Source organism: Coregonus clupeaformis, unplaced genomic scaffold (genome assembly GCF_020615455.1).
Source record: "Coregonus clupeaformis isolate EN_2021a unplaced genomic scaffold, ASM2061545v1 scaf0466, whole genome shotgun sequence".
In the NCBI taxonomy this organism is placed as follows: Eukaryota; Metazoa; Chordata; class Actinopteri; order Salmoniformes; family Salmonidae; genus Coregonus; species Coregonus clupeaformis.
Genome location: NW_025533921.1, coordinates 59,503 through 72,395, shown reverse-complemented (window position 1 = coordinate 72,395; position 12,893 = coordinate 59,503). Strand labels below are relative to the sequence as shown.

The window sequence follows — 12,893 nt, the reverse complement described above, 5'->3', positions numbered from 1 at the left end:
GCCGGGGTGGGTTAACGGATGATCTCCGCATGTGTATTTCCCACCATAACGCAGGAGATTGATGGAGTACTGCATCAGATGACCTGGCCTCCACAATTCCCAGACCTCAACCCAATTGAGATGGTTTGGGACGAGTCGGACCACAGAGTGAAGGAAAAGCAGCCAACAAGTGCTCAGCATATGTGGGAACTCCTTCAAGACTGTTGGAAAAGCATTCCAGGTGAAGCTGGTTGAGAGAATGCCAAGAGTGTGCAAAGCTGTCATCAAGGCAAAGGGTGGCTATTTGAAGAATCTCAAATCTCAAATATATTTTTATTTGTTAAAAACTTTTTGGGTTACATATGTCTCATTTCATAGTTTTGATGTCTTCACTATTATTCTACAATGTAGAAAATAGTAAAAATATAGAAAAACCCTGGAATGAGTAGGTGTGTCCAAACTTTTGACTGGTACTGTATATATACTTTTTTTTACCCCCTTTTTCTCCACAATTTTGATCTTGTCTCATTGCTGCAACTCCCCAATCAGCTCGGGAGGCAAAGGTCGAGTCATGCGTCCTCTGAAACATGACCAGCCAAACCGCGCTTCTTAACCCGGAAGCCAGCCGCACAAATGTGTCGGAGGAAACCCCTTTCACCTGACAACCGAGATCAGCCTGCAGGCGCCCGGCCCGCCACAAGGAGTCACTAGAGCACGATGAGCCAAGTAAAGCCCCCCCGGCCAAACCCTCCCCTTATCCGGACGACACTGGGCCAATTGTGCGCTGCCCTATGGGACACCCAATCACGCGTCACTACAGACCCCCTGGTTCGATTCCAGGCTGGATCACAATCCGGCTGTGATTGGGAGTACGATAGGGCGGCGCACAATTGGCCCAGCGTCGTCCGGGTTTGGCCGGTGTAGGCGTCATTGTAAATAAGAATTTGTTCTTAACTGACTTGCCTAGTTAAATAAAGGTAATATATATATATATATATTTTAATACTGTATTCTATTCTACGCTATTCTATTATAATCTATTCCAATATACTATATTCTATTATACTCTATTCAATTATACTATATTCTATTATACTCTGTTCTACGCTATCCTATTATACTCTATTCAATGATACTATATTGTATTGTAGTCTATTCTATAGTAATGTATTGTGTAATCTACTCTAGAGGCCTACCTCTTTACATCTGATAGACTGTGGGGCCTACCACTACCCATGGCTGCTGAGCTGATTATAAAACAGGGGACTTTCTCATGCCACACACACCGGGGTCCTGCCCCCCTAATCCCTTTACAGGAAGCACTGTGTCGGCCTCTTCCTTACTGACGCCCCGTTCATCCAATGGGATCCGCTCTGGAGCACGGATGGCACGGTTTCACAGCTCCACTTGTCCGGGAGAAGACTGTCAACGGTTGGGGAAGGTAAAAGTCGACAAAGTCGAAGCCATGGACTACCCGAAAATGGCCGTTTAACTTTTGAAGATATTGAAGGTAAGGTTTATCCTATTCGAATGAATGTCTATTATGGTGCGAAAGTTAGAAGTTTAGATACAGATGATGAGTTTGAGTGTAGTGATTGAAAACTTTTCGGACTGTGTAGCCGATCTAGAACGCCAAACATCTCGATATTTCCACGGGGCTGCATTCATTTCCACAGGAGGAAATTCATTTCTCAAACTTATCTGTTTGGATAAGTTTGTCGATTTTAATGTATTGATTGTGAAATAATGAATGTTCCGAGCTCCAGGCGATCTGCTATTCCTGTTGTTTTAATCGTGATAAAATGTATCCAATAAATATCCAGCCTCAGTATTACTCCCAACAAAGTTGTGTTTTAAAAGTTTAAACCCAACTAAAGTTGTAAAGAAAGATGAAAACATTTTATTCCAAATCCATCGTTGTTGTTATTGTTTATAGAACACTGAATAAAACTTTTAGAAAGTCGAAATGCTATTGAATCCCTTATAAATCATCATGTAAATAATTAAACATTAGATATACAGTGGGGTCCAAAATGATTGACACCATTGATAGAGATGAGCAAAAATGACTGTATAAAATAAATAATTCAAATATTGAGCTATATTGTATGCTCCAAAAAAATTGGAAATTATATTATTTTATACTAATGCAATTGCTCAGAGAAATAGATTTTGTCATCTCAACAGGGTAGGGGTAAACATTATTTACACCCCTGTTTTCAATACCTCACTTTTCGAGGATAACTGCCTTTTTCAAAAAATATTTTATGAATTGGAGAACACATTTGGAGGAATCGTAAACCATTACTCCATACAAAATCCTTCTAGATCCTTGATATCCTTCGTCTGCGCTTATGGAATGTCCTCTTCAATTCAAACCACAGGTTTTCAATGGGTTTCAAGTCTTTTGACTGAGATAGCCATTGCAAAATGTTGATTTTATTTCCAGTTACCATTTCTTTGTGGAATGTGATGTGTGCTTGGGGTTATTGTCTTGCTGGAAGATCCACTTGCGGCCAAGTTTCAGCCTCTTGGCAGAGGAAACCAGGTTTTTGGCTAAACTATCCTGGTACTGAGTAAAGTTCATGATGCTGTTGACCTTAACAAGAGCCCCGGGACCAGTGCTCTTTGGCCCCGGGACCAGTGCTCTTTGGCCCCGGGACCAGTGCTCTTTGGCCACACCAGTGGTGGGTTTGACGTCTAACAATCCTGGGTTCCAAACAGGGTTAAAACATAATCAATAAAACAATACATCATACAAGACATTATTACATTATTACTCTCTTAATACACATATCAGTATAGAAACCACAATACCACAACATTACAATGTGTATCTCTGTGTGTGTAGAATACGTGGGTTAGAGTGTGTGTGTGTAGAGTGTGTGTAGAGTGTGTGTGTGTGTGTAGAGTGTGTGTGTCTGTGTGTGTGTAGAGTACGTGGGTTAGAGTGTGTGTGTGTGTGTATGTGTGTAGAGTGTGTGTGTGTGTGTGTGTGTGTGTGTGTAGAGCATGTGTGTGTCAGTGTGTGTGTGTAGAGTATGTGTTTTAGAGAGTGTGTGTGTCTGTATGTGTGTCTCTTCAAATCAAATTGTTTTTGTCGTATACAACAGGTGTAGACCTTACCGTGAAATGCTTACTGACAAGCCCTTAACCAACAATGCAGTTCAAGAAATAGAGTTAAGAAAATATTTACTAAATAAACTAAAGTAAAAAAATAAAAAAAGTAACAATAAAATTACATAACAATAACGAGGCTATATACAGGGGGTACCGGTACAGAGTCAATGTGTAATAACAGTAGGGAGGCTATATACAGGGGTACCGGTACAGAGTCAATGGGAAATAACAGTAGGGAGGATGTATACAGGGGGGTACCGGTACAGAGTCAATGTGTAATAACAGTAGGGAGGCTATATACAGGGGGTACCGGTACAGAGTCAATGTGCGGGGGCACAGGATAGTCGAGGTAATTTGTACATGTAGGTAGGGGTAAAGTGACTATGCATAGATAATAGACAGCGGGTAGCAGCAGTGTAAAAACAAAGGGGGGGGTCAATGTAAATAGTCTGTGTGGCCATTTGATTAATTGTTCAGCTGTCTTATGGCTTGGGGGTAGAAGCCTCTTGGACCTAGACTTGGCACTCCGGTACCGCTTGCCGTGCAGTAGCAGAGAGAACAGTCTATGACTAGGGTGGCTGGAGTCTTTGACAATTTTGAGGGCCTTCCTCTGACACCGCCTGGTATAGAGGTCCTGGATGGCAGGAAGCTTGGCCCCAGTGATGTACTGGGCCGTACGCACTGCCCTCTGTAGTGCCGTACAGTCGGATGCTGAGCAGTTGCCATACCAGGCGGTGATGCAACCAGTCAGGATGCTCTCGATGGTGCAGCTGTAGAACTTCTTGAGGATCTGAGGACCCATGCCGTATCTTTTCAGTCTCCTGAGGGGGAATAGGCTTTGTCGTGCCCTCTTCACGACTGTCTTGGTGTGTTTGGACCATGATAGTTTGTTGGTGATGTGGACACAAAGGAACTTGAAGCTCTCAACCTGCTCCACTACAGCCCCGTCAATGTGAATGGGGGCGTGTTCGGCCCTCCTTTTCCTGTAGTCCACGATCAGCTCCTTTGTCTTGCTCACGTTGAGGGAGAGGTTGTTGTCCTAGCGCCACACTGCCAGGTCACTGACCTCCTCCCTATAGGCTGTCTCATCATTGTCGGTGATCAGGTCTGATCAGGACTTCACAGTCTGCGTTGTGCAGTGATGTGTAGTTTTATCTGTTTTTAAATATGATTCTACTGCTTGCATGAGTTACTTGATGTGGAAGAGAGTTCCATGTAGTCATGGCTCTATGTAGTACTGTGCACCTCCCATAGTCTGTTCTGGACTTGGGGACTGTGAAGAGACCTCTGGTGGCATGTCTTGTGGGGTATGCATGGGTGTCTGAGCTGTGTGCATCAACTGGTCAGTAGTCCAGGTGATAAAACTAGCACCAGACTATATAATTGGTCAGTAGTCCAGGTGATAAAACTAGCACCAGACCATAAAACTGGGGCCTGTAGGACTTGTTTAGTTGATTGTGATTTCAAGAAAGCAGAGCAGTGTTTTATCAAGGCCAGAACTCTCCCCATCTTAGTTACCGTTTCATCAATGTGTTTTGACCATGACAGTTTACAGTCCAGGGTCACACCAAGCAGTTTAGTCTCCTCAACTTGGTCAATTGCCACATTATAAGATTTAGTTGAGGTTTAGTGAATGATTTGTCCCAAATACAATGCTTATCTTTTTTGCTATATTTAGGACTGGCGTATTCCTTGCCACACATTCTGAAACTGACTTCAGCCTTTTGTTAAGTGTTGGCGTGATTTCACTTCCTGTGGTAGCTGGCGTGTATAGAGCCCCACAGTGGAGATGTCATAATACCCATAAAACCTAGCGGTCAAACGGGGAAATGGTTCCAATTGTTCAAACGTATTGCAAAGGGGCTCAATTCGTTTGTGTAAAAACGATCTATAAAATTCAATAGGGAATCCGTCTAACCCTGGTGATTTCCCCCCAGCAGTGTTGAAAATGGATTCCCTAATTTCCTCGGCTGTAATCTCTTTCTCCAAGCCCTCTCTATCCTCATCAGTTAAAGCTGGTAAATTGAGTTTGTTCCAAAACTCCTGCATTGTGGCATGGGGATCCCCGTCAGACTTGTACAATGTTTCATCCTCCTCCCTAAAGACTAGATGAATTTCCTCAGGACCCTAAACAACTGTGTTACTGGGCAGCTCTGCTAGCTTCCTCTCTCCTTATCTGCCAAGCAACTTTCCTGATTTATCTCCATGTTCATAGTAGTTTTGTTTTGTTCTCCTGAGAGCGTTTTCTGCTTTGTGGGTCGTCAGGGTGTTCTTTTCCATTCGCTTTGAGTCTAAAATTATGTCGATAAGAGTGTCCAGAAATATTACAAATGTGGGATTATTTAGTAAGCATGTGCCAAACCTCCACCTTCTTGAGGATGGTTGTGTTTTACTGGTAATGAAGCAGGACAGAACTGTCTGATATACATCTTAGTAAATACCCAGTGGTTAAACTTCCCTTCCCTGTAGGAAAAAGCAATACGTCGATTCTTTTGGTTGTGAAATCTCCACACGTCTACAAGTCCAAAATCTTTCATTTCTGCTTTGAACATTTTACAGTGGGGAAAAAAAGTATTTAGTCAGCCACCAATTGTGCAAGTTCTCCCACTTAAAAAGATGAGAGAGGCCTGTAATTTTCATCATAGGTACAAGTCAACAATGACAGACAAATTGAGGAAAAAAATATAAGAAAAAAAAGATGGTAGGATTTTTTATGAATTTATTTGCAAATTATGGTGGAAAATAAGTATTTGGTCACCTACAAACAAGCAAGATTTCTGGCTCTCACAGACCTGTAACTTCTTCTTTAAGAGGCTCCTCTGTCCTCCACTCGTTACCTGTATTAATGGCACCTGTTTGAACTTGTTATCAGTATAAAAGACACCTGTCCACAACCTCAAACAGTCACACTCCAAACTCCACTATGGCCAAGACCAAAGAGCTGTCAAAGGACACCAGAATCAAAATTGTAGACCTGCACCAGGCTGGGAAGACTGAATCTGCAATAGGTAAGCAGCTTGGTTTGAAGAAATCAACTGTGGGAGCAATTATTAGGAAATGGAAGACATACAAGACCACTGATAATCTCCCTCGATCTGGGGCTCCACGCAAGATCTCACCCCGTGGGGTCAAAATGATCACAAGAACGGTGAGCAAAAATCCCAGAACCACACGGGGGGACCTAGTGAATGACCTGCAGAGAGCTGTGACTAAAGTAACAAAGCCTACCATCAGTAACACACTACGCCGCCAGGGACTCAAATCCTGCAGTGCCAGACGTGTCCCCCTGCTTAAGCCAGTAAATGTCCAGGCCCGTCTGAAGTTTGCTAGAGTGCATTTAGATGATCCAGAAGAGGATTGGGAGAATGTCATATGGTCAGATGAAACCAAAATATAACTTTTTGGTAAAAACTCAACTCGTCGTGTTTGGAGGACAAAGAATGCTGAGTTGCATCCAAAGAACACCATACCTACTGTGAAGCATGGGGGTGGAAACATCATGCTTTGGGGCTGTTTTTCTGCAAAGGGACCAGGACGACTGATCCGTGTAAAGGAAAGAATGAATGGGGCCATGTATCATGAGATTTTGAGTGAAAACCTCCTTCCATCAGCAAGGGCATTGAAGATGAAACGTGGCTGGGTCTTTCAGCATGACAATGATCCCAAACACACTGCCCGGGCAACGAAGGAGTGGCTTCGTAAGAAGCATTTCAAGGTCCTGGAATGGCCTAGCCAGTCTCCAGATCTCAACCCCATAGAAAATCTTTGGAGGGAGTTGAAAGTCTGTGTTGCCCAGCGACAGCCCCAAAACATCACTGCTCTAGAGGAGATCTGCATGGAGGAATGGGCCAAAATACCAGCAACAGTGTGTGAAAACCTTGTGAAGACTTACAGAAAATGTTTGACCTGTGTCATTGCCAACAAAGGGTATATAACAAAATATTGAGAAACTTTTGTTATTGACCAAATACTTATTTTCCACCATAATTTTCAAATAAATTCATAAAAAATCATACAATGTGATTTTCAGGATTTTTTTCCTCATTTTGCCTGTCATAGTTGACGTGTACCTATGATGAAAATTACAGGCCTCTGTCATCTTTTTAAGTGGGAGAACTTGCACAATTGGTGGCTGACTAAATACTTTTTTTCCCCACTGTAGCTGCCTGTGTGAGGTTGATACTGTTAGGGGAAGATGTATCACTGGAAGGGTCCAGTACCATGTTAAAATCCCCTGACATTATTATCTCTGATGAGGGGAATGTTAACTTCAAAAAGATGTCTTGGTAAAATGTATGATCATCATGGTTAGGCCCATTCACATTCACTATAATATAGTATGCCATTTAGCAGACGCTTTTATCCAAAGCGACTTACAGTCATGTGTGCATACATTTTTACGTATGGGTGGTCCCGGGGATCGAACCCACTACCCTGGCGTTACAAGCGCCATGCTCTACCAATTGAGCTACAGAGGACCACAATTACAATAGTAATGGGCTCAGTGTTAATGAAACCTTGAATGATCACAAACCTACCCCCTTTGTCTTTAATCTGAGATTGTAGCTGAAAGGGGCAATGCTTATTAATGAGAATGGCCCTGTTGCCCGAGAGGTGAAAGATGAATAGTACACTTGACCCACCCACCTCTCTCTCTCTTCAGTTTATCATGATCAGAGTCAGTCAGGTGTGTCTCCTGAAGAAGAGCTACATCAACCGTTGCTGCTTTAGATCATTCAGAATGTTTTTTTTTATGAAGTATAAAATAGTAAACATCTGGTGAGCTAATACCCTGACAGGTGAGCTAATACCCTGACAGGTGAGCTAATACCCTGACAGGTGAGCTAATACCCTGACAGGTGAGCTAATACCCTGACAGGTGAGCTAATACGCTAGTCTTTAAGATAGATGTACCTGCTATGCATAGCATCGCCCGAAAGACGTTCATTCTAAATTATATGTATATGGCATTGAAAGTGCATTGACTGTTCCCTGTAACAGGAAAATGTTGTCAGTCGAGTCACAAAATACAATTTGAATCAAAGCTACAAACATTGGCAACAGTAATGACCAGACTATTTAGCCCCACTTGAGCATGTCTCAACAACAACAGCAAAAACAGAGGATGCGTTCATAGTCACCAACAGCACCTACCCGCACCCTGAAACCTGTGCCGTGCGATGACCACAAACGCACTCAAGCAGCAACACGAAAAAATACATCAAGCTGATGGATAAATGAAAACACTGTTTTGGTTACTAAATGATTCCATATGTGTTATTTCATAGTTTTGATGTCTCCACTATTATTCTACAATGTAGAAAATAGTAAAAATAAAGAAAACCCCTTGAATGAGTAGGTGTTCTAAAACCTTTGACCAGTAATTTACATCGTACCAGCTCCTTCCTGGCCTCCAGAGAAAAACAAGCCTTATGCCGGTAATAAAAACCTATTCTCAGCTTGAGCTTCCTTATCAAGTTCTCCACGTGAACAGTGAAGCTCAGCTTGTCATCCACCCACACTCCCAAATATTTGTATACTTTGACTTGCTCTATAGTATGTCCATCAAATGTAGCAATGACATGATTAGTAACATGCCTGGCATTTAAAAAAAAAAAAACATGCATTTTGTTTTACCCGAATTCAGAAGCAGCTTCAAATCATACAGATTCTGTTGTATGGTGTTAAATGCTCTTTAGGCATTTTCAAAAGCTAAAGATAACCTACTACCACTTGAATAAAGAACAGTATCTGCATAAAGAACAGGATCATCTGCATAAAAATGAACGTCCGCTGTTTCAATATGATCCCCAATGTTGTTGATACACAAAATGAACAACAGTGGGCCCAAAATAGAACCTTGCGGAACAGCTGAGCACAACTCTATGGACTCAGATTTACAACCATCCGCCATTACACATCGTGAACGATTTGATAGGATATTTATAAACCAATCTGGAACATGACCAGTAATTCCACCATTTCCATTAATTTCTTTTAGGGCTTTACGCACTTCTGAAACAGAGAAGGATGGGAAGGAGAACCTGGCGAAGGAGTGCACTGGGGTGTCTGGTAAATTCACAGGGGGCTCATTTAGACCTTTAACCTTTTCAAATAAACTGCCTGCAATTGTTTGAGAAGCTGTGTATCTTTTTTGCACTTCAAACCTTTCACTACTTGCAAAACTTTGGAGGGATTTTTTAAATTATCCGAAGTAGATTTAAGTAGATTTCAGTTTTCGAGGTCATAGCCACACCCAGATTTCAAAGATGTTTAAAAGCCATCCAATCATCCGCCGAACCAGACCCTATAGAGCCATCAGGAGTACAGACTAGAACCATCAGGAGTACAGACTAGAACCATCAGGAGTACAGACTAGAACCATCAGGAGTACAGACTAGAGCCATCAGGAGTACAGACTAGAACCATCAGGAGTACAGACTAGAACCATCAGGAGTACAGACTAGAACCATCAGGAGTACAGACTAGAGCCATCAGGAGTACAGACTAGAGCCATCAGGAGTACAGACTAGAACCATCAGGAGTACAGACTAGAACCATCAGGAGTACAGACTAGAACCATCAGGAGTACAGACTAGAACCATCAGGAGTACAGACTAGAACCATCAGGAGTACAGACTAGAACCATCAGGAGTACAGACTATAACCATCAGGAGTACAGACTAGAGCCATCAGGAGTACAGACTAGAGCCATCAGGAGTACAGACTAGAACCATCAGGAGTACAGACTAGAGCCATCAGGAGTACAGACTAGAACCATCAGGAGTACAGACTAGAGCCATCAGGAGTACAGACTAGAGCCATCAGGAGTACAGACTAGAACCATCAGGAGTACAGACTAGAGCCATCAGGAGTACAGACTAGAGCCATCAGGAGTACAGACTAGAGCCATCAGGAGTACAGACTAGAACCATCAGGAGTACAGACTAGAGCCATCAGGAGTACAGACTAGAGCCATCAGGAGTACAGACTAGAGCCATCAGGAGTACAGACTAGAACCATCAGGAGTACAGACTAGAGCCATCAGGAGTACAGACTAGAGCCATCAGGAGTACAGACTAGAGCCATCAGGAGTACAGACTAGAACCATCAGGAGTACAGACTAGAGCCATCAGGAGTACAGACTAGAACCATCAGGAGTACAGACTAGAGCCATCAGGAGTACAGACTAGAACCATCAGGAGTACAGACTAGAACCATCAGGAGTACAGACTAGAGCCATCAGGAGTACAGACTAGAGCCATCCGGAGTACAGACTAGAACCATCAGGAGTACAGACTAGAGCCATCAGACTAGAGCCATCAGGAGTACAGACTAGAACCATCAGACTAGAGCCATCAGGAGTACAGACTAGAGCCATCAGGAGTACAGACTAGAACCATCAGGAGTACAGACTAGAACCATCAGGAGTACAGACTATATCCAGGCTATACTACTAGGCTACTAACAATCAGCAGCTCCACTGTGGACGTGGTGGAACATCATCAATCAATCAGTGCGTCCTAAATTGCACCCTATTTCCTATGTTGTGCACTACTTTTGACCAGGGCCCTATGGACTCTATAGTAAATAGGGTGCCATTTGGGACACATCGGGGCCATACTTGCGAACATTAGAAGACGTTTAATTTCAAGGTTAAGTTTAAGCATCAGCCAATTTAAATTGTTAACATAGTTGCACGTGATCAAAAGCTAGATGTTCCCATTACATAAGCTTGCACATTTATCCCTACGCTAACCTCATCAGGTGGCAGTGATTATTTCCTGTAACAAATTCCGTATCAGCCAATTAAAATCGTCAATGTAGTTGGACGTGTTCCAACACTTGTTCATGGAAGCGTCCTTAAAACCTTTTACTGCGGTGGTCTAAATCAGGGTCACACAGTGTTCCTTGGTAGTCTTAAACACATCTACTTTGAAACAAAAGTATCCACCTCACACACGTAGTTATGGGCTTTAAAAAAAGAAGACACCTATAGCATGTCAGATATAGAGTTGAAATGTATTCAATTTAGAGTTTGCATCCCAATATTACACTTTATATACATCACAGAAGACTGAAATGCAAACATGATTTATAACATTCCACCCATGAGGACCCTAGGTCATTTGACATTTACATTTTAGTCATTTAGCAGACGGTCTTATCCAGAGCGACTTAGTGAGTGCATACATTTTTCATACTGGCCCCCCGTGGGAAACGAACCCACAACCCTGGCGTTGCAAGCGCCATGCTCTACCAACTGAGCTACAGGGGACTATTTGACTGCAGGAAAGAGCTACTTAATGTATTGTAATCTGCTGTAAAGGTCAGAGTTCATGTAAAAGGAGACCTGCTTTCCCTCAGTGTTGGTTTAAGACTTCAGATGACCTTCATGTTCTGTTTGCTCTGTGGGTGTAAAGCACAGATTGGGACTTTTTAACTGTAGGTCTGTAGTATGATTGGTGCTTCTTTGTCCTTGATGGTAATAGTGTTTGTTTTATCTTTAACTTAAGAACATCCAAGTCCAATAATGTGTGTTATTCTAAAAACACCAAAGCAGTGTGTCTGTTGGCTATGAGGCTGTAAAGAACAGCGGAGGTTAGTTGTATACTGTAGATACAGGGATTGATTGCATGGCATTGATTACTAGTCACACAGTTTATGGTATACCATTGTGTTTCATTGATTTGTACAGTTTTGTCCTTGATGGTAATGATATATGTTGATCTTTATCTTTGGGACTTCCAATAATATATTTTAAATATCAAAGCTGTGGTAAAGTACAGTGTAAGGTTTAAACGAAGCAGAACCCAATGCATTTCTGTTGCAACCTCTGTCCTGCCCTGTATTTAAAGTCTGTCTGTCTGTCTGTTCCCTGGTAAACCAGTGAATGTGTGGCAGCTTGTCAGCCTCTGTGAGTCATACAGCCAGAGGATACAGGCACTGAAAGGGCTCGAACAAACTTCTGTTACTGACAAAACAACCGTAAGACCAAAACACTTCTGACAAAACCACTGTAAGACCAAAACACTTCTGACAAAATCACTGTAAGACCAAAACACTCCTGATAAAACGACCGTAAGATCAAAACACTTCTGACAAAATCACTAATACCAAAACACTTCTGACAAAATCACTAAGACCAAAACAGAAAGACGTTGACTGATTTTGAAGCAAATATAAGCAGAGCTGTAGTTTCTGTAGTTTCTGGGCAGCTCTCCTCTCCTGAGTCAGAACTCCTCTCAGTGACTATATATTAGTACTAGTTAGCCAGTCTCTATCTGAACAGTGAGTTTTTATTAGTACTAGTTAGCCAGTCTCTATCTGAACAGTGAGTATATATGAGTACTAGTTAGCCAGTCTCTATCTGAACAGTGAGTATATATGAGTACTAGTTAGCCAGTCTCTGTCTGAACAGTGAGTAATGTAGAGTCCAGTGCCCGTATCCACAAAGTGTCTCAGAGTAGGCGTGCTGATCTAGGAAAAGAGATGTGAGAACTTTTCAGAAATAGTTGTTATATATCAGTATGCTGTGCCTTCCCTGAGCCTGCAGGCAGTGGGTTCAGTTGATATATCAGTATGCTGTGCCTTCCCTGAGCCTGCAGGCAGTGGGGTTCAGTATGCAGTGCCTTCCCTGAGCCTGCAGGCAGTGGGGTTCAGTATGCAGTGCCTTCCCTGAGCCTGCAGGCAGTGGGGTTCAGTATGCTGTGCCTTCCCTGAGCCTGCAGGCAGTGGGGTTCAGTATGCAGTGCCTTCCCTGAGCCTGCAGGCAGTGGGGTTCAGTATGCTGT

General features: G+C 42.6%; 1 protein-coding gene across 2 annotated transcripts in view; it reads left to right on the top strand.

Annotated features, from left to right (window-relative positions):
• The first annotated feature begins 1,293 nt into the window (after window positions 1-1,293).
• LOC121583616 (interleukin-11 receptor subunit alpha) overlaps window positions 1,294-12,893 on the top strand; it is a 50,736-nt gene continuing 39,136 nt past the window's right edge. Inside the window, exons 1-2 of one of the 2 annotated variants that reach the window (XM_045215524.1) lie at window positions 1,294-1,489; window positions 9,101-9,171. In XM_045215524.1, the coding sequence (XP_045071459.1) occupies window positions 9,130-9,171 (42 nt within the window). In that variant the 5' untranslated portion in view covers window positions 1,294-1,489; window positions 9,101-9,129. The remainder of the gene's footprint in view (window positions 1,490-9,100; window positions 9,172-12,893) is intronic. The other variant, XM_045215523.1, reaches the window with a different exon arrangement.